The sequence below is a fragment of the Apus apus genome, chromosome 6, assembly GCF_020740795.1.
Source record: "Apus apus isolate bApuApu2 chromosome 6, bApuApu2.pri.cur, whole genome shotgun sequence".
NCBI classification, from domain to species: Eukaryota; Metazoa; Chordata; class Aves; order Apodiformes; family Apodidae; genus Apus; species Apus apus.
Genome location: NC_067287.1, coordinates 25,946,349 through 25,967,906, shown reverse-complemented (window position 1 = coordinate 25,967,906; position 21,558 = coordinate 25,946,349). Strand labels below are relative to the sequence as shown.

The 21,558-nt window shown below is 36.0% G+C and overlaps 1 protein-coding gene across 12 annotated transcripts in view; it reads right to left on the bottom strand.

The window, feature by feature from the left end:
* Positions 1 to 21,558, bottom strand: part of ABI2 (abl interactor 2) — a 58,494-nt gene that overhangs the window by 23,736 nt on the left and 13,200 nt on the right. For 4 of the 12 annotated variants that reach the window (XM_051623055.1, XM_051623057.1, XM_051623060.1 and 1 more), the window contains exons 2-4: positions 11,234 to 11,401; positions 5,356 to 5,532; positions 1,603 to 1,620 (exon numbers count right to left, since the gene is read on the bottom strand). In XM_051623055.1, the coding sequence (XP_051479015.1) occupies positions 1,603 to 1,620; positions 5,356 to 5,532; positions 11,234 to 11,401 (363 nt within the window). The remainder of the gene's footprint in view (positions 1 to 1,602; positions 1,621 to 5,355; positions 5,533 to 11,233; positions 11,402 to 21,558) is intronic. The other 8 variants (XM_051623056.1, XM_051623059.1, XM_051623061.1 and 5 more) reach the window with 2 other exon arrangements.

The following is a 21,558-nucleotide window of genomic DNA, read 5'->3' as shown; positions in this document are numbered from 1 at the left end:
TAAGGCATATTCAGCATTAGAAGTATCCAATTTGTTTTTAAAGAGAAAAAGTCAGGGAGGAGATACATTTTGCAATTCTCAAGTTACTCTTGAAATACTGTACCTCACACACTTATGTAAAAATGAATTTCAAATTGCATGCAAGATATCTCTCATTTATTAATTTCCATTGTGATCAGATGTGCTACATACACTTAAATACCTTACTAAAAAGTTCCATCTGGCCAATTCCACAGGGACATCACTGGGCTATCTACAGCAATACCTGGTTTTACACTCCATCTTTTCAGGAACATGCAGGATTTTCCTTCAGCATTTTCCAGTCATAGAAAATACTTATCCATAACAAATATTTGATATCAACTTGGAACCTCATTTAATGAATATGCTCATACTACTTATTAGCATTCCATGTTCTAAAATACAGTTCCCTCTATAAAAACTGTGGCGGTTGCTACAAAAAAACTTTTTGTTCCCTCTATACCCAAACCAGCTGCACTTCAGGAGGATCATATCAAAATTCTCAATAAAGGCTATAAACTATTAATTAACATGCTATGAACTCCAACACAGTATCATGTAACTTCACTTAACTGCTTGTGCCTGACTGATTTGATGCTTTTTATTTCTGCAGCCACTAAGGCTACTAACATTTAAACTTCTTTAAGGTCCTTGAGAATCTGACATATTTCAGTCTGAATTCTTTGATGCACTATTAATTTAATATCTGACTGAAAAATCATTTAGCTTGTTTTTTCACAGAATCACAGAATTACTGAGGCTGGAAAAGACCTCTGAGATCATCAACCTACGATCTAACAGCACCACATCAGCTAGACCATGGCACTAAGTGCCACATCCAGTCTTCCCTTAAACACCTCCAGGGCTGGTGACTCCACCACTTCCCTGAGCATTCCATTCCCATGTCTGATCATCCCTTCCATGAAGAAGTGCTTCCTAATATCAAACCTAAACCTAAAGGGTTTTTAAATATTAAAAGATTATTAAATATTTTACACAAGTATAGAATTTGTGAAAATGTCCATACATAAGTGCATCTCAGTATTTAAATAGCTCTAGCAGTTTCTGAAAAAAATAAGGATACTGCAACTTTAAAAAATAATACACAGATTTTAATTTGTGACACATTTTTGGAGCCCATTGTCTGAGCAATCTCACACTGAAACATTGATTCCAATCAAATAATAATTTACACTGTATATAGAATAAAAAGAATATTACACAGGGGGAGGCTCATATTCAGCTGCTACCCACTGCCTCTTTATGTCTCTTTATGACACTACGTCAGCACAACATTTCTCCCCTGTAAATTATCTGGTAGATATGCTGAAGGCAGTAAAAAAAATAAAAAAGCTTTTGCCACAAAGCTTTTACAATGAGCTGTGTTAGCTTCCTTATATAAATACATCAATTTATATCACAAAATGTTTATTTGCAATGAAAACATTCAACAGAAGGTCAGATACACAGGAGGGAGAGCAGCTGTTGTTTTAAACAATCAGTAACACTCATGTTAATCATCTCCCCGTGTGTAATAGTCTCAGAAGAATAAGAATGAAATCCAGCCCTGGGGTTTCTTACCTTAAATCTAAGCAACCACTTAATGCATAAATGGAGCAAATAAAAGAGGTAAGGAAAAAAGCATTGAAAGGTTAGTTGGAACTTCAGGATATGAAGAGAAAGGAAAAAGAAAGAAAAAAGTTAAGCATTCAGCATTAACAAAATAATGTATCCGTAGATCATAGAAAGAGTGGTTAAAAGCAGAATGTGTCATGAACAAAAGATTCTCAAGCTGAAACTTTTAATATACATCAATCACAAAGCCTTTAGAGTAACACCTTAAAATAAATTCTAAAATGCTTGTATACTGTGTACTCAAGTTCTTACAGTGTTCACAAAAAGTCAAGCTTCTTTACAAATGGAACAAGAGATCTAGATGGATTAACTTTACAGATTAATTTACTTAAACTGTCAAAGAGTAGCCTTATCAATACCCTGAGCTCATTTAAACTGTTACATTCATTAGCATATTTACCACTATCTGTAACAGAAGTCTCTAGAATATTAAGCTAATATACGTTCTTTCCTAGAAAATTCTGTTAACTCTTAACATGAAGCCATGAGATCTCTCTTGAACAAAGATCAAGAGTAAATCATTGTGTCTTTTAAGAAGTACAGCACTCTACACCACCTATCAGTATTTTCTAAACTATATATTAAGACACTAACCAACAGTGAAATCTTATTTTAAAACCTAAGTGCTAGCTTTTTGACATTAAGTTCTACATCTTACTGGCACAATAACATGCACCTTCTTTCCCCATAATATTTTTTTTAAATACTGGTCCTTCCATTTTAATATTGTTCGATCTGTTTTCAGTTCAGCTAATCGAAATGTAACATTACATTTCTTACACTTTTTTTAACACCAAACATTAAATATGCAGAATCTCAACAGTGGAGCAGCCACAGCGACTACTGCATTTCCTCTATTTAGATAATAAATAGACCTTAATGTATTAAGAAAGAAACACAATCTGATTTACTAGAAAATCTCATGTCTTTGAATTTAAAGTTCCACAGAACCATTAACTAAAATGGTCTCTGTTTCTTCACATCTGGAAAACCAACCCCTCCTGTATTGGCCAGACAGAGCAGCCAGTTACATTAGAGGGTCAATGAACTGAGACTTTTTGCTCAGCAGCACTGCCTGGTAATTACAGTGCCTTAACCCATTCAAAGTGGTGCATATCAAACGTTTTTGTTTTTTCCTTCATACTCCTGACTAAAGAATTCTTTGGAGGGAAAACAGATTGGAAGCCTTTGTAACTCAGGAAACATCTGAAAAAAACTGAACACAAGTCTCCTTCAGGCAAAAGGTTATTTAGATTTTTGCAGCACTCTAGCTTCAAGGAGGGAAGATGAGGAGGGATTGCTGGAATCACATAGAGGCACTTAAAGTCTCATGTATTAGGAAACCATATTGTAGAGCACGTTTTCTTGAATATGGCATCTCCTAATTTCTGAATGAAAAGAATAGGTACTCATGTGTCCGTACTACTCTCAAGAAGGCATACTGGATTTCTTGGCCAAAGGATGTTCCCTTTTTCTCCTGTATTATTTTCTGTCCAGTTCGCCACCTTCCTCAGTGTTTGCAATGATTGCTTGCTGCATTAGCTCTTTAATTGTCCTGACAATGTATGATTCTGAGTCCAAGTACTAGAGCAGAAGCCCTCTAGTAGAAAAAACAGAAAGAAGTCAAAGAACACAGACTGAGGCCCCCTGATGCTAACTGGAACTTGAATGCTATTTATCCACTAACTCCTTCTGGATATCCATTTGAAGATAATCTTCAAGCTCAAGAAATAAAGAGCTATAAATAGGCAAATGTAAAGCTCCTACCCTTTTTTTTTTTCCTCCTTATTCTCTAAACAGAAACCTAGTAAACTGTGGTTACTCAAGAACAAAAACAACAGGTTCATAAGCACAACTGTGCTGAACACAGGATCAATCTGATTGGAACAGATCTAGGGATCTTAATGTTAAGGACAGCATGATGTTAAGTTCTTTGCTTATTGTTTCACAAGTACACAATACTTTTTCATTTTCTAGGTAAATACAGCACATTGGAAACATAATTTCTTCTTCATGCATATCACAAACATAACTAATGGATGCAAATACACATTTGAGTCATCCATTTGGTGAACTATGTTCTTTCAGAATAATGTAATTCATTGCATCACAGACAGTAGGATTCTGCTACAATGAAGTAAGTGGGATACCTCTTATAACAGTTTAATGCCAGTGCTAAATAAGATTGTGCTGCAGAGCAATTAAAAACTATTCTTGAATGAGTTATAAAATAATATCAGTAAAACAAAAGTGTTCATTCAAATAACAGCAACAGTAACCCGACAGGTTAATATGCTCCATTCATACCCAGAAGGAGTTCTGCTGACGTGCATACATTTAGATTTTATAAGGATTAGCCATAGATTTTAGCACACGACTAGTAATAGTTTCCTGGTCAAAACTGTAGCTTTTAACGCTGGGGTTTGGTGTTCGGTTTGGGGTTTTTTGTTTGGTTTTGTTTGTTTTGTAAAATCAAGCTTAAAAAGTAACTTGTCTTTTTTAATCTGTTTAGGGTTACAAACTGTTGTTGATTCTTGTGGTAAGAAATGGGAAAAAAATACTTTCTGTTAACAAACAGGACATTGAGGAGACCTTAAATAAAATTGCTTGGGAAAGATATTTAAATAGCACTGTTCAGAATTAAAATTTTAAGAGTTTGTTTAAACAACCTATTGTCATTTAAACAACTATCCAGACAGTTCCAGTTGAACAACATAGATAACCTAATGCACTTACAAGTCAAGCAAAAGAAATTCTGGTGCACTTCGACTGGAAGAAGCATCTTACCTTACTGCTACTTAGCAGGTTTGCAGATTTGTTAGTTTGTAATGTAAAAATGACATTCCTTTGTGTTATTTACCTTTCTTCTCCTGGAACTCAAACATTGTCAGTGTTCTCATTTCTACATTTGTTCTCCTGGTAGCACAAGTTAACAATGAGTTCACACCTGCTGAGACTGTGTTTACATTCAGGACATGCTTTTAAAAAATTTATATCTAATCTCATACATGATACCTGCTGTTGTGTACACTGATCTAACAGTTGTATAACAAGAGCCCCGAGTTGTGCCTCAGTCTGATCTTTGCCCTGAAATTCCTCCTTTTTTCCTAGTCTTAAAAGAGAGACCCAGATGGCTTCGAACTTGGCACCAATATTCCTATTCTGAAACCCCATATGGCACCAAAGTTGTAGAGAGATAATTTTAACAACACACATCACAGGATATGAGTATAACTGTCTCTGACAGAAAAAAGAAGAGGGAGCACATAATACTTCTTATGCAAACCCTTTCTTTGGGTGAGCTTCCAAGTAAGCCAGTGACAATTACAGCTGGATCATACTTTGTGGTACTAATTCAGGCAGAAAAGTGACAGTTATAAGCCTTTCAGTCCCCAGGTGTAATCCAGGCAACTGATGCAAACAACAGCAGCATCACACAAGTATTGAGAAGCATTTTAAAAGGTGAGATCCATAGTCCTGCATATCCTCAGAAATAAGATTCAGTGGGTTTGCAAGGTTTAGAAACACTATGACAAGGGAATGGGAAGGAGCAACTGCAAATTGGACTCCTCTCATGTTTATAAACACTCTGGCCAGGCAAGGAGAAACTGGTATAATACCATGAAAAGCAATGGGTTATTTTGAAAATATACAAAGACAATGTATTTGCAGTTTGGGTGTTTTAACAATATCACCTACCTTCACTCCATGTCCAATATCATCTAGAATTGTATAATCAATAGGTTTCCTGATGTAGCGAACTGGTCGCTCCAAGTTAGCTGGTGCAATGATTTTGTGAGTTCTTGAGGTGTTTTTGTTTGTAGTCAAGATACCAATTTCTCTTCTAGCAACTTTCTCTTTGTGAATGTCCACCGTCTACAAAAGACGCAGTGTATTTACTAACAGTGGTATGCATTTGAATACAGAGTCAGTATTTAAAAAAAAAACAAACAACTAATAATTTCTAACGTTTCTAAGATCTCTGCATACTGTGCTAAACATATCACTACATATACTTGATTATATCATCTTTGTTTAATTTACTGTTGAACTTGCCACCTTTAAACCCACAGTAATAGCCATTGGTTCTTTGGGTTTTCTATTACCCTCATTCTTTTCAGTTCAGCAAAATTCCTTCTCCTTTACATTCTTAATAGTTCCCGTTAATTTACTGATATTGTTTTATACGATTCTTTCAATTATCCCTTATAATTTTACAATTGCTGTCTAATCTCATCTTTCAAATATTCTCCAACTAGTTTAGGTGTAAGGATAGGTTCCCAAACCTTAACTTTTACAACCTGAAAAACAAATCATAAGCAAGTTTTCTTATGCTGTATAACAGCTTGCTAAACTAGGACTGGACATCATATAGAATAAAATTTCACTCCGACAAATTGACAAGTATTTCAGTCATTACAAAATCATCCATCACAAAGCAATTATTAGATTTTAGAAGGTGCTCAGTACTAATTTATCCACAATGATGCCAGTGGTTAAGCCCAGTGCCCTCACTTAGAATGCCTAAGGCCAACAATGAAAATCCCTTCCTGCAGATATTATAATGAGTAGAATCTTACAGCAGAATCTCTGCTGTAAGAAAAAGCCCTGCTGAAAACTAATTGCCTTAAAACGTGTACTTTAATTTTGTTTGGTAACAAGGCTAGGAACAAGTTAGCAAATGTGTCTACCTATCTCTTTCAGAAAAGTATCTTAAATCATGGTGCACAGAGTTGCTTGCATCATTTAAAACAAAAATAATTCCTTGCTCACAAACCAGCTTTCCTTAGGAAATGTGCCAGAATTGTGAACAAATGTTTCAGATAAAGGGTTAAAAAAAAAAGTAAGAAAACAGCCAGAATCACCACTATTAGGACTCCTAAACATGCACAGGATTTCCTGTTACCACTCTAGTGATTATGAATGATACCACAAAGACTTTTCATAGTTAGGAGACAGGCTCTGTAGTAACTAAGGAACAGGCACAATGAAAACTCATTTTCATAACACATATTTTTAAAGTTCTATTTTTCTGTGGGCAGGGATTGGGGCAGTGGTGTTGGTTACACTGTTTGACCCTTTTGTTTCTGCAAAATGGATGCTGTATTACCTTGTGCAATCATCACAATCTTTAAAACTACAAAAAAATGTTTAAAAAAAAAAACCAAACAACAAAAGCCACACTTCCAGTAAATTGTTTCTCCACGTTCTTTCCAGAGAAGAAGTTCCACAAACCAGGGGCATTATATAGAAGCTTGAATTACTATCTATCAAGATTACCTAGTATTTCCAAGATTTTCAAGATCTTGGAACTTTGCAGAATTTAAGCACTTAATTTAGTCATATATATTTCTGCCACCTCTAGTACCACCAGCCTAGAACTGTAATGTTTCTACTAAAGCTACATCACTATTTCTTAAAGCAAAACTACAGAAAAACTGACTATTCAAGGTCAAAATACATTGGCAACCCCTCTCTTTGGAAAGCTCAAGTTCGTTGAGCAATGATTTGAAACGTAATAGGTGTAGTTAAATTATCTGGGACACATCCTCCATCACCCTCACAAAATCCCATCCAGATCTGGCTAATATATAAACTCTGCAGAAATTCATATTTCATACAAGCTTAACAGAAACATACAATTCTATGACTATTTAACAACTAAAACACTCTCCAACCCATTTTGCCAAAGTTCTTCCTGAAGCTCCCTGTGATGCTGAGGTCTATATACCATCCCCCCCATACAATAATGCAAATCAGACCTTCACAGCTCTTACAATATTATAGCATGAGCACCAGTGCAAAAAGAGCACAAAAACATGTTCCAGGTCAGAATACCAAAAGTGTATAATTACTCATCAAGGTAAGATTATTTTATCTTCCATCCCAGGCTTTTATCCCGTCTCTGCAACAGACCTTTGCTTTTGCAGCTCAGTGGTAGGAGAAGTTCTGGAACAAGTAGCAGTCATACCAAAGAGATCACCTACAGAACCATCATCTCATCTGTTGAGGAGTCAGAAAGCATGTACTATCTTGATAAGCTAATGATATGTGATTGCAAATTGGATATAATGTCGTGTTTAATACCACTGTAGAATTCAATCTCTACTATTATCTCAGACTTCACCAGTGATACAGAAATGTCACTAGAGAACTGCAGAAACATTACACTGATTCTTATACGTTCTGTCTCACAGGCCTCTGATACCATTTGCTAGAATGTTAACATCAGCTGCAAGAGCAGCTGAACCTCACATGCTATATGATGTTTCAAATGTACTGAAACATGAAAATCTTATGGGTCTGAATCTGGTAACTGGAAAGTACTTTATGCCTTGAACACTACACAACTAGAGCCTCAATTTTGATCTAGTAAAAGAAAGTAATTAGTGCAGTGATGGAAAGATTATTTCTTCCCTTCTCTGCATTTCAAGCTCTCAATCTCTGCTACTTTAAAGATGCATTATTTCTTATGAAATTATCTATAAATACAATGTGAGTACAGATATTTAATGCACATATTAATGTAGTTATGGTATTTGGCACTGTTGAATGAATGAAAAGCATGGTCTTTTAATTATTCATAGGAGTCATGAGTACAACTGATTTCATTAAGGACTAGGGTGATCGGTGAGGTGTAACTACAGTAACAAAAAATAAAATGCATAAAACCTAATTAAAATCTGAAGCTTTTTTATCTTGAATAGCTATGGAATGACTAAGAGTATAAAAACTGCACCTAATTCTGGTACACACTCCTAAAATTGTATTGAAAAGCATTTTGTTGGATGTTTTTTTTAAAAAAAATATTTTTCTTGCTTAGTAGACTACTGGAGTCATAAGATCTTAACAGGTCTATAAAACAGCAGAAAGGAACATTGAGGTATTTTATTGGTAGAGAAAGGAACAAAGATTAACCTGCTGCTAAACAAAATGAAAACATTTATCCTAAACACACAGGCAATCATTGCCTTCAGTACTAGCATAAATCCCTTAAGTGAGACAGGAGAATTCTAACAGAATGTTTATTCATCAGTTTAGAAACTTCTGTTGATAAGTTTTTGGGGTTAGAGCTGGCCTAACAAAAACACCTGGCTTGGGAAGTCTGTCAGGAAATGCAGATGGGATACACTGTGCCCTGCTATAACTTAAAACACTGTTTTCTAACAAGAAATTTCAGACTCCTGACAGCATTATTACACTCTTTTTTTTAACACTCCATCTTTGGAGAATATGTGGAATTCCAATTCCACATGTGGAATGCAGAATTCAGTATTAAAAGCAAGATTACACATTCAGATATCATAATTTGCATTAGTGTTTTCTAAACATAAATACCAATACCTACTGACCAAAGCACTAATGCAATAATGCACTGTGGTAATTACCTGTTTTCTGTTTTACATTACTGACAATTTCAAGTCAGACTGACTGAAATAATAATGTGGCACACCAATGACGCTTTTTAAGCGGTATTAAAAACAGTCCACTAAACTTTACACCCAACATAAAAAAAATGAAGGAAGTCTTCTGCATGTTTGTCCCACAAGTATAACAAAATTACACAGAAACTGTGACAAAGTAATTTTTTAAAGAAAAATAACCACTGAATTAAGACAGATGATGATCTCACGGGATGAAGCCTTTTTAGAACATACTGAATTCAGCTTAATAAAGTTCCTTGGATCAACACACTTTGTGTACTGTCTGCTGCTCTTATGTAATTTCTTCCATGAAGATTTGGGGAGTATCCAATATGTGAACAATGCATGCTCAAAAAAAACCAAACCAAACAAGCCCCTCAATTTTCAATTTTACAGCAATATTTAAAAAAAAAAACAAAAAACAACAACAACAAACCACGACCCAAAAACAACCAAATAAAAAAATCCAACAGAAAACTTTTTCTGGTTGTTTAAGTACTGCCTATGGATTTTTGCAGATACATCCTCATTAAGTGTTGGTAATTTAGTGCTCCATTTTAAATAACAAGCCATTTTGTATAAATGCCAAAGACAATCTAACCTAGCATCTAAACTTGTGTAAATCTCAGCTTCTCAGAAGGAAAAAAATTTAAAATGCTACGGCTCTTCCCTCAAAAGCTACATTACAGAAACTATGTGACAAAATGAACATTCCACATCTAGAAAAAGGAAAAATACAGTGAACTCTGAATATTTTTATTTCTATACTGTCTTTTGTGTCAGGCTTCAAACAGTTGAAATACCTGTCAGATGGCACTAGCTTGTCAAGAAGCACGCACACACATATACACACATATATAGAGACACAGAGGTGTACAAGGCACTTACACACATTCACAGCATATATATATAGCACACATACACGTGCTCACGCACACACAGAGTAATTTGTGACATTCAGAGGGAAAGAATTTATTTGTCCATGGATTAACAAGAAGCATGTAGCAGAAGAAACCAAAATTCTCAGCTTATTCTTGAGGATAGAGTTGCATAAAATAACTGAGGCAATCTATTAACACACTACTACCAGAAAGGACAATTCTCCCCACCTCTTTGCTGCTGATCTGGAATTGCTCTGACCCCTCAGTGAGACAATTCAGCCCATTAAGCTAGCACAAAATTATTCACTTATTTTTCTGGTTCAAATCTGTACTAGCCTAGCAACCCTTTCAGCATCAGCAAGTTAACAGATCAGTTCAATCTGCTTATTTCCTACCTTACACAGCTCCTACTTTCAAATATCTTTCTAAATACCACAATATTCCTTATTTTAATTTATGACACTACCATATTCAGCCAAAATGTATTGGTCAAATAAGACACAGTAATAGAAAAACAGAAACTTCTGTATCATTGCTCCTAATCTCTCCTTTAATCCAACATTGGCATGTAAACCTCCAATAAATCTATCATCCTTCTTCAGCCTATTCTGGAAGTCAAAATTCTCTGATCAGTGTGGTGATGGGACTTGGGTTCCTGACAATACTAGTGTAGTTTATTGCTGCTCAGAAAAAACACTAACAATGGCAGGAGTTCTGCAGCCATACACAAACTGGAAACATTAATTTTGCCTTCTGTTAATGTAATTGCAAAGTACATTTTATTAAGAAAAGCCAGGAGCAAACTACTTTTGTCATCTATGCTTTTGTTATTAGACGTCAGTATTACAGCAACAGGAACAGCAAAAAGATTGTAAGTATTCTTTTCCACTATCCACTTCATATTTATTTCTTTTAATTTCAAGTGACTGAAGCCAGTAAATACCAAGTACAGTAAGTCACCAAATAGGAGGTAGAAAGCTTAATCTGTCCCTTGATGTAAAATTCTTATTTTTCCTTTAGCAGTTTTTCTGTGCTTTTTACTTATGCACTTACTCTTCAAACAATAAGCTGGCCAAGAACAGATTTAATCTCTTATCCTATGTAAAATGCTCACACTAACACAGATACACAATCATGTAATGTGACCTGCTAATATGAGAAGAAATGCATCCTTCTCTTTTAAATGTGACTATTTTTCTTATTCACAAAATGACAGGTGACAGTTTTATTTGCTGTGTAATTTCAAGAACAAAATCATGAAAAAAGGCTCACTTGTGATATATGGTTAATTGAAGATTCCATGCGTCGAAGTTGGGATGCCTGGATATCCAGCATTTGGAGAACATTGTTGGCCAAAGTGTTGATCAGATAGGCTACGCTTGCTAATGACTGGGTTGTGTAGGCTTTGGTTTCTTCCAAGGCTCGCTGCTTATCTGCTGACTAAAAGAAGAAAGAAAAGTTTTTTTTAGTAAAGTGTCTCACACAGATTCTTGGAATGAACAACCTTTTGCCTGTCCTTAAAGGACAAAGAATTATACAAGTCAAGCTAATTTTACATCCAAGTTACCATTTTTCTTCCTTTCCATTCATTCCATAAAAGATACTAACTTTGTACTTTAAGAGTGGCTATAATTTATAACAGGAATTAAACTAGTATACAACAAGCTAATCTTGAAAGACTCAAAGTGCAAATTTTTATACTGTTTTAGCAATAAACTTTAAAAGCACTAAGAGATACTTATTCTTTAGCTCTTCTAAACTTCGTACTCTTTAGAAATATTTCATTCATCTAAACTTTGTACTTCAATTAGATCTCATAACAGACTGCAAATATCCTCTCTCCCAATTATTTAGACCTCATTAATGCCATAAATGGTCGTTCACAGTGAATGAACTATAATTACTCCCTTAGAATGGTAGCCGAATAAAATGAGAGCAATAATTTTTTTTTAAGTTCATGTTTTCTATTGAAACATGTTTTGTACTTTTACACATTGTATTTTCTTCTATGAAGAATTACTATGATCCATTATTCTAGTAACAGAGCACCTAAAATATTTAGGCTATCAAGCCAGAAGCCTTCCACTAGAAGTTTAAAAACATACATACATTTCAAACAACATTAAAAATCATAAGAGTTCAGTTGTCAGGGTTCTGTGTTTCTCCTTGAATAATAGCTAACATCACTAGGATCTAATTTAATACGAAGAATACAGATTAAAGTACTAGTAAAACATACAATTAAGATGCTAAGAAACTTTCTTGTTTCCAAGTGTTTGGAATACAATTAATTTCACTTCTAGGTCCTCTTTAGCCACCTCACAGGCTGATGGTACTGTTTCTAAAGCAACAGTTGACAAACGTTCTCTACTCCTACCAGTCATTATAATACTATATTGCATAATTTCCTTTTGTATGTTACTCGCAGAGGCTGGGTATCAAGAGTCAAGAAATGTGCTCTTATTAGATGGGGAACATCAAGTCATTCCATACCTTTCAGCACAAGCTGAATCTACCATCCATTTTACTGTATGTTCTTTGGAAAACACTGAAAGCAAGCACATCTCTGTTTCAGGAAAATAATTCTTACAGACCAAGATATTTCCTGAGACCCTGTAGTGAGACTCCTAAAAGATGACTGCAAGCTTTCAAGAAAACAAAAACAACAACCAAAAAAAACCAAAACAAACAAACAAACAAAAAAACCAAAACCTGCCACACATGGAAACTCAGACATGGGAATTAAATTCACAAGAAAGATGAATATACTTTATCTTTCCTGGGAACTTCTGTGTCCACAAACAATAATGGTAACTTGGCTGGCCTGTTACCATTCCTTCTTCATGCAAGCCACACTGGTACCACTTCCTAGTCAGCTTCTAGAAAGGAGGACAGCAGCAATTGCTGTTCAGCCGTACAAGAGCTCCCACAATGGTGCAGGAGGGGAGGAATGCTGCAGAGGGTAAGCATTCTTGCCTGGCTGTTTCTTTCTTATGCAGCAGACAAAACCAGACCCAGCAGCAGAAGGAACTGAAAATTTTAGGAGACAGCTTCTCAGAGCACAGTACGATGATGTTCCCCAACAGAGCATGCTTGTAAAAGACTGTCTTATATCCAGCTATAAAGACATTAGATAAATGCTATCCCCAGAACCCATTTAAGAACTCATGACTTTTAGCCAGCTGGATAGCACTTATTTTATATAAAAGAGCTCCAAACTCAGCTTAAGAACTCCCAAATGATGGAATACAGAATTTCCTCTACTCTCACACTGTTGGCTTATTATAAATGCACTCCTTACCCTCTCTATACTTACAACCTCAGCTCAGTCTGCAAGTATCACTACAGCAGGCATACATAACACCAGACACTTTCACAGCTATTCAAACAATTTCTGAATGGCAGTAATAAAAATGACCAGAAGCTTGTCATTTTTGCTCTGCAGCTGCTGAGGAAGTCTATTTATAGAAGCAGAAAACTGCTGATCTACATTAGCACACTATACATCCAGAATAGCTGAGTAGAAACTGACAAACACAGTATTTTTTCATTAATACAGAAATTTGTTTGAGAACAAAAGGGAAAAAATCTATCATTTTAGAAATTGTGAGCCTCTGCTATGGTTTTACTGCTTAAAGAAACACAAATATGAATACATGTTCAGAGCTAGTCCTTCCACTGAGGTAACCTAATAGCTAAATTCAAATCACCCCCATTCAAACCAGTTCTAACTAATAAGGAACTGGCTTCTCAATGTTCAAATAATGTTTCATAAACCAACAATCTTACAAACACATTTGGAATTGTTATTAGTAAAAAAACCCAAACATCTACCTGGACTTGTACAAAGCATGTGACACTGTCCAGCACAACTTCCTTGTCTTTAAATTGGAGAGGCACGGACTTGATGGATGGACAAGTCAGTGGATAAGGAATTGGCTGGATGGTCACACTCAAAGGGTTGCGGTTAACAGCTCAATGTCCAAGTGGAGATCAGCATTCCTCAAGGGTCAGTTTTGGGACTGGCTCTGTTTAACATCTTCATCAGTGCCATGGACAGTGCAACTGAATGCACCCTCAGCAAAGTTGCTGATGACACCAAGCTCTGTGGTGTGGTTAATGTGCCATAGCAAAGGGATACCATGGGCCAGGGTAATCCCAAGCACAAATACAGGCTGGGTGGAGAATGGATTGAGAACAGCTCTGAGGAGAGGACCTGAGGGTATTGGTTGATTGAAAACTCAACATTAGCCAGCAATGAATGAAGCACACAATCAAAAATAAAAAGTGAAGAACTCTCCAGGGTTGCTCTGCTTGCTAGAGAAAAAGAACAACTGCTGGAAAGCAGAGATCACTGCAGTTCTGCCAGCCCTCCACTACTGATAGATTGTTGCTGGTTGTGTTTTGTTTTGATTTTTCACAAGACCTGTGCGCAATACCTCATTTGTTTCTCTTAATATTTGTCCATTAACTGTGTTAAAAATGATGCTGCATTTCCATGTCAAACTTCCAGCTCTGACTGTTCAAACAATGTTAAGAAGATGTTTGAGCGTCACAGCTGGATCATCTTCACAGCCTTAAAAAATATAAAAGGTTTGGATCATTGACAACTTCTGTGCCCACATTAACAAATTCGCATAAAGCTTCTTAGCATCTATTCTGCTTATCATTTTTCTTCACACAGTGTGGTCCACAATGAGTCACAAAGCAGCATCCTTTTCTCATGCTCTCAGCAGTGAGAGCCCCATTTTAATTCAACACAGAGGCTCATTTGATGCTCCTGCCAGCCACACATGGGATGAGGATGGTGTCACCTACTATTGGGAAAGACTGCCTCTGATGCAGCAGGAAATGGTCCCCCATGCACCTAGACACAGCGGCAGCCATTGCTCTGCCCAGCTCTCCACTGGAAGATGTTTTCCATTTGTAGGAAGCACTCGCTACTGAAACAGTTGTTTTCCTCCTCCAGAAAACAAAACAAAACTGTAGACTAGATGGAAATACTTCACAGGAGGGATCAAGTCTGAGAGCTACAACATAGACTACAGCAACTACTCTATACAAAGCTGGGGTGCCTTTAGGTAACAAGAAAAGATCCAAGTCTTTCAAGTCAGCTACAAATGCAGAGACTTCAAATTCAGTCAGAAAAGGCATCTATAACACAGTGCAATAGTATGTGCTTGCTTTCTGACACTGGAGAATTAAGTTGCCACTTCCACATGACAGTCATTACAAAGATGGACACTAAGTCTAACACAGCTTAGGAATGATGATACAAATGTTCACTTGAAAATATTTCTCGTTTTTTATTAGATTGCTTAGCCCAAATTTGCAGTATTAGAAAGGATGTGGAATTAACCTGCATAAAGTGCAAAGATGGCTACTTTTCCTATCAGGATGCAGAGTCCAGGCATCACTTTTTCTAGCCACTCTGAAGGTTCCATTTACAAAGCACAGCTACATCACCAGATTTGCACAAGAAATGGCCTGGACTGCTGACTATGCAAGATTTCCTTTTACTTCATGAATGAAACCTCTGAATGTTTTTTCCCCTGCCTAGGAAAATACAGATTTTGTATTTATAGAACCAATACGAAAACAAATTACAAAGAAGAAAAAATTATATTGAATGGAGAGCAAGGGGAATATGAGAAAATAAAACATGCAGTAAGGTAGGCAAAATGCCAAAATAATTTGGTTATATGAATGATAAAAGGAAATCTTTCATGCTTATGGAGCACAAAAAGCAGAGCTAGAAAAGAACTGAGAATTTAATGCATTCTCCCACACCAAAGTGCGATCAGCCAGAACAGAGTGATAAAGTCTGTTATGCCACTGTTAAGTTGAACAATTTTGTACAAAAAGACAGGTACTAATTAAGAAAGAAATTCTACAAGGAAACAAATAATGGAGGCAACAGGAGCAGTAGAGTAATATTTGCAGAATATCAACTCAACTAGATGAAAGAAGAAATGCCACAAATGCTAGCAATGCTACCAAATTCAAAGAAAAGATTTCAAAGAAAATAACACATAAAAAAAGAAAAATATAGCTCTTATTAACTGGAAAAAGCTAACTGAGAGAGGTCTGGAAGTGGTATAGGAGAGGAAGTGCTAGAAGCTTCTGGCAGATTAGCTGGTTACTGGAGCTAAGTTTCTTTCCCGCTCTAGTTCTAAAAGCATATTATTATTATTTACCTTTTTTTAATTTAATATTTTAGCCATCATCAACTTGGAAGTTCAACGCTTTCATCTGGGCTAGCAAAACTTAAACAAAAATTTCTATTAGATGAGACAAAAAGTCTGGACCTATGAATTGATAAAGAAATTGTGTTTCTTATTACATAACATTAACACAAGTTGCTGCCTTTAATACCAACATGACAAAAAAAAATATTCCAAGATTAATAATTAGTGTTGAAATTAGAGAAGGAAAAAAAAAAAAAAAAAGCCTTTCAGTCCTAAGCCTACTATCACTCACAACTAGTCTAAACCTCTCTCTTAGAGAGTTCTCAATGGAGACATCTCAATTCACACTCAAATCAAATCTGCAGCGTACAATGCATTTACACAGTAATATTTAGGTGTCAAAGTGGAAGCTGAGATAAAAGAGTTTGACCTGGGACAAACTACACTGAAAGGAGTTTCCAGAACCTAATAATCACTTCCCTAACATATACAGCATCTCTTGTTACTTTTTAAAACATTACTGTTTAGTGAAACAAAACTCGTAGTTAATGTTTGTGACAAAAAAGTAACAGTGAAATTTTAAGGAGGAGACACATTAGTTTCATGAAATCAATATATCAGTTGTTTCATTTGATTACTGTTACTACAAATCTAAGCCGGCATTTGCCTAAGACCACCAAGCAAAACACCTCAGGTTTCTGTTGATGTTCCATTAGCTTCAAGCCACCTCCAGAACAAAAGCTGCATACCAGAATTCAACAAGCTTGCATTATTCAGTATGAAATGTAGCCAACTGCGATATTGACAAAGCACGCTTCAGTTTTACTGAGAAAAACATAAGACTGAGCTCTTATATCATCCTTTCCATTTTAATTGTTGTTGAATTCCTTAAAGTTACTGAAAGCCTCATACATAATTAAATATTTTACACATATTTATTCAACTGCACAGATGGCATTTGCTTCGTCCATCCAAGTACTTTCTGAGGTTCTTCCGTAAGCGAGAAAAAATTATTGAGAAGAAAACTGAGCATCATTAATCCAATAATTATGTCAAAATCATGCCAAAAAGTTACATAACTGCCAGTGAAAAATACAATAGCTTTCTGTTTTAACAGACTACCTCATTAAATACTCACTTGCTAAAGAACACCCATTATTACTACCTGACTACCAGAACCACTCATTCCCAGCACAAAAAACATGTACCATACAATTTTAAAGCAGCTGATCTTACAATGTGTAGATGAAACAGACATGAAAAAGCTGAAGCAATCAATGACATGTTAGAACAAAAGGAAATTAGAACCCTCGAGCTCCTGAAAAAATAAATGTCATAGAACTACAAAAAAAAAAAATTCAAAATTTTCCTTTCAAATGGGCAGGAGGATCGATGTACTATATTAGTTCACTGAACATGGGGAAATCCAGTTTACCCCATCTTTAGGGGTGCCAGAGCTCCAAAGTACTTGGAGTTGAGGATAGATTTTTTTTTTTTCTCTGTCAGCTGTAATACTATAATCTCTAAATTATTCATCTCCACATGTAAACATCTTCGTCTACGTAATTGCTCATTTGTGTCATCACTGCTTTTATTCTTTTAGGAAGAGGGAGGGCTAGCTTGATCACTTCATTGCCCTATGTATCTATTTTAAGATTAAGGAGAGTTGGCAGCCACCTTGCCTGTTTACATGTGCTCTACACCCCAAATATTATGAATTAATCAAATGTCAAGAAAGAGAAGCAGACAAAATTTAAGATAGGAATGTCAGACATGCATGGGAAAAACAACTTCCTCACAAACCCTTCCACAAAACCACTAATAAGTTCTCTGACGATTTTCTATTATTCTTTATTCAAAAGAATACACAAGCAGCAAGATATAGTGAGACCATGAAACAGGGGAAGCAACAAAACTAGTGGGACTGGTAATTTGGCATACAACTTAGTAGGAATGGCAGCTCTACACTTTGGAGATAGAATATTTTTACTTCACAATAATTTTAACATGACTTTATCTCAACAGGTAACTAGAATTAAACTACTTTGTTTGACAACTCATTGTGTCATCTGTGAAGAACAGGGCATGTTAGTCTCACAGTGACATGACTCCTCTTGCATTAGTGAACTAGAATTTCTTGATCATAAATGTGACTTTCTAATTTTAAAAGTACCTTAAACTCAGCATCAATAATCCACTGCAGTCAACATCAGGTCATTCATGTTAAGTTGAAGCTGTGGTTGATTCATTTGATATTTTTCTTTCTGTGAAAAGCCTCAAAATGTAGGTTTGATTAACAGCTAGGAAAGCTACCTTTCAAAGAAATATACATAAAGCCTAACCTCCTAAATGGAAAAGCAATACATACTGCATTTAAAGCTGCCAGTGAGGGCAAAACTAACTCACTGGTTTGAAATGTATGACAAGAATATTAGTCTACAGCATACAAAAGAAAAATATAACACTATAGCTGTGGACAAATACATCTTCCCTGACATCTAATCACTTGCAGCACTGTTTTCATGCTGCCAATATCAATGCAATAAATCTATCATCTGTTTCCCTTAAACATCACCAGGATCAAATTTAGCATTTATTTCCATACTTCACAAGCACAGACAACCAGTACTCTAATCAAAACCGGCAAGCTCCTATTCTTTGAAATCAAAGCCAAAGTTCTGTTTACACAAAAAAACCTAGGGCATCTTGCATTCATACAAACCTACTAGGTAAGATTATGACAAAGTTTGTTCAATACATAAATAATATTGTTTAAAATTACTGACAACAAGAAACTGAATAGCATGACAGCATCCAAATGTGTTTACATACAAAATGTAGCTAACGTGTAGTTATTCTAATAGCTATTAATCACTGCTTTATAGCATCACAGGTAGCTCTTGCTAGAGCAGGAAGCAGCAGTGAGAGAAACCTATTCCTCATGTGCAGTTAAGACTCACTGCTCATTCTGTTAATTAATGCAGGCTTCACTGTACTCTGCTCTTCTGCAATTAAGACAGTTGAGAAAAGCGGATCGTCTACTAGTTCATACAACAATATAATTATTATTAGAGTTCCAAACACAAGGCCAATTTTGGCTTTAATACCAGTACAAAACCAACATAAATTTGTGGCCATAAGAGACTACACCAATACAAATGTGTTGACTGAAGAACCTCAGAAACAGCAAAGATCAGCAGGCTTAACTCTACTATCTCATGTATCTGCTGTGCTACAATTCTTCATTCACCAAGGACACTTTACCGTGCAGAGTTTTCACTGAGTGTATGTGTAAGTTTCACTGATTAATTCAGTTCAACTCTTATTTTATATCTATTTGATAAAAATAAAATGTCATTGTAGCATTTGCAAAAGTTACTTTTCAGATGTAGTTGCATTTAGAAATTAGAACATTCACAAAGTAATTACATTCTGCTGTACAAAAAATGTTATTTGCATCAATTGCTGTCTCCTTATCAATATCAGATGAACATATTTTCTCTCCCTCTCTCCCAAATTCTGACAAAATCTTTCAGTTCTAAGAAAGGATGTCTATTTCAGCTACCCAAAACATCATCCAGTCGCAGTGGTTTATGTAACATCTGAGCTATTTCCCAGCTTTGCTAGTTTCTTCATTCCACTACAAATTTTTTAAAAAATATTTTTTATTTTGTATAAAAAAGTAGAGATCAATACAAGAAACCTTCACACAACAGTTGCAACACGCCATACTCCTCTCGGAGGCAACAGAAATACCAGCACCATACTCGAACTCAAAAACCTTGATTTATGTCCAAAATAAGCAGAACCTGGGAGATCTGCAGTGGCACAGAACTAAAAAAAAAATAAAAAAAAATCAGAAGAGGCTTTCTTGTATTCCTCCATTTAAGGTTCTCCAATCTCTCCCATTTTCTTTTTTTGCCTTTAAACAAACCAACAAGATAGCCTTCGTTGGCTGTTGTGGAACCACCTAAAAGCCAAAGTTTCCAGCTCCTCCAATGCTACATTCCAGAATCCTATCACCCAACATGCACATTTGCACCCCATTACATGACCAAACAAATATACTCTGGTCTGATTGTGAAAAATCACAACAGTACTAGCAACTTACAGACCTTTTTCCTTGCCTGCATTATAAGGGCTTGACACAGCTGAACCAAGGATGAAGTCTAACTAAACAACCATGATCAACAAAAAGAAGTGAAAGAAAGCTAGTAAAAGTTCACTCTGAAAACTCATAAGCGAAACCAGCACCTTCTTATTCAACAGATTTCTTCCCTATGTTCCCTGAAAGCTCTATCTGCTCACCTTTCCGGCAAATAATGCCTTTGTCACCTTTTTCTCCCGTTACTACACTGCTGGAAAACATACAATATTGGAAGAGTGAGAAGGGGACCTTAGCCTCTTATGCAGACACTGTTAGCCAAAATCTAGATGTCTGTCCTGCACCCCTTGAGTAACTAGTGAACACTTTATAAAAATAAGTTAATATTCCCAAGAGTATGCCAACCGCATTCCGGGCTGCACCAAAAGAAGTGTGACCAGCAGATCAAGGGAGGTGATTTTCCTCCTCTACTCTGCTCTCATGAGACCCCACATGGAGTACTGTGTCCAGTTCTGGAGTCCCCAACATAAGGACATGGAGCTCTTGAAGCAAGTCCAGAGGAGGGCCATGAAGATGATCAGAGGGCTGAAGCATCTCTCCTACAAAGACAGGCTGAGAGAGCTGGGGTTGTTCAGCCTGAAGAAGGCATGCCCCCACCCTGGAAGTGTAAGATGGAGCTTTGAGCAACCTGACCTAGAGGAAGATGTCCCTGCCCATGGCAGCACGTTGGAACTAGATGATCTTTAAAGTCCCCTCCAACCCAAATTATCCTATGATTCTATAAGAGAGGAGTCCTAATTCCCAAGGGTAAACTACTAGAAAAGAAAAAACTTCCTTAGAAGTTTATAAATTTTGTTCATGTTTGCAATAGAGCTGTCAACACAAAAAAAACCCAACACATAAGACTGTAGGAGCCTATTAATGTAAGATAGATTCAAACTTTGCTATGCTGCTACAGTTTAAAAAATTAGTAGTAATTCTGTTTTTCCCAGTTTAACCAGTAGTTTTAGTCCATTTACTTCAAAATTAGAAGTAGACCTTCTGTGAATTGCTACATAGCTCAAGAACAGCAAGCAAAGTTGCTATATTCAACCTGCAGCATATAACTTGACACCACAGCATCAAGTTTTCTGTAATTATTTCCAGTGAGATCTGTATTTTACACACACATTTTCCTAAGCATGACCTACTTTCACACTAATTGCAGTGCTTATTGCCCAGAAAGAGACTGTTCCATACCAGTGACAACACAATTTTTTAAAGCAATATAAGGACATTTCACTATGATTCTACTGCAGGACACA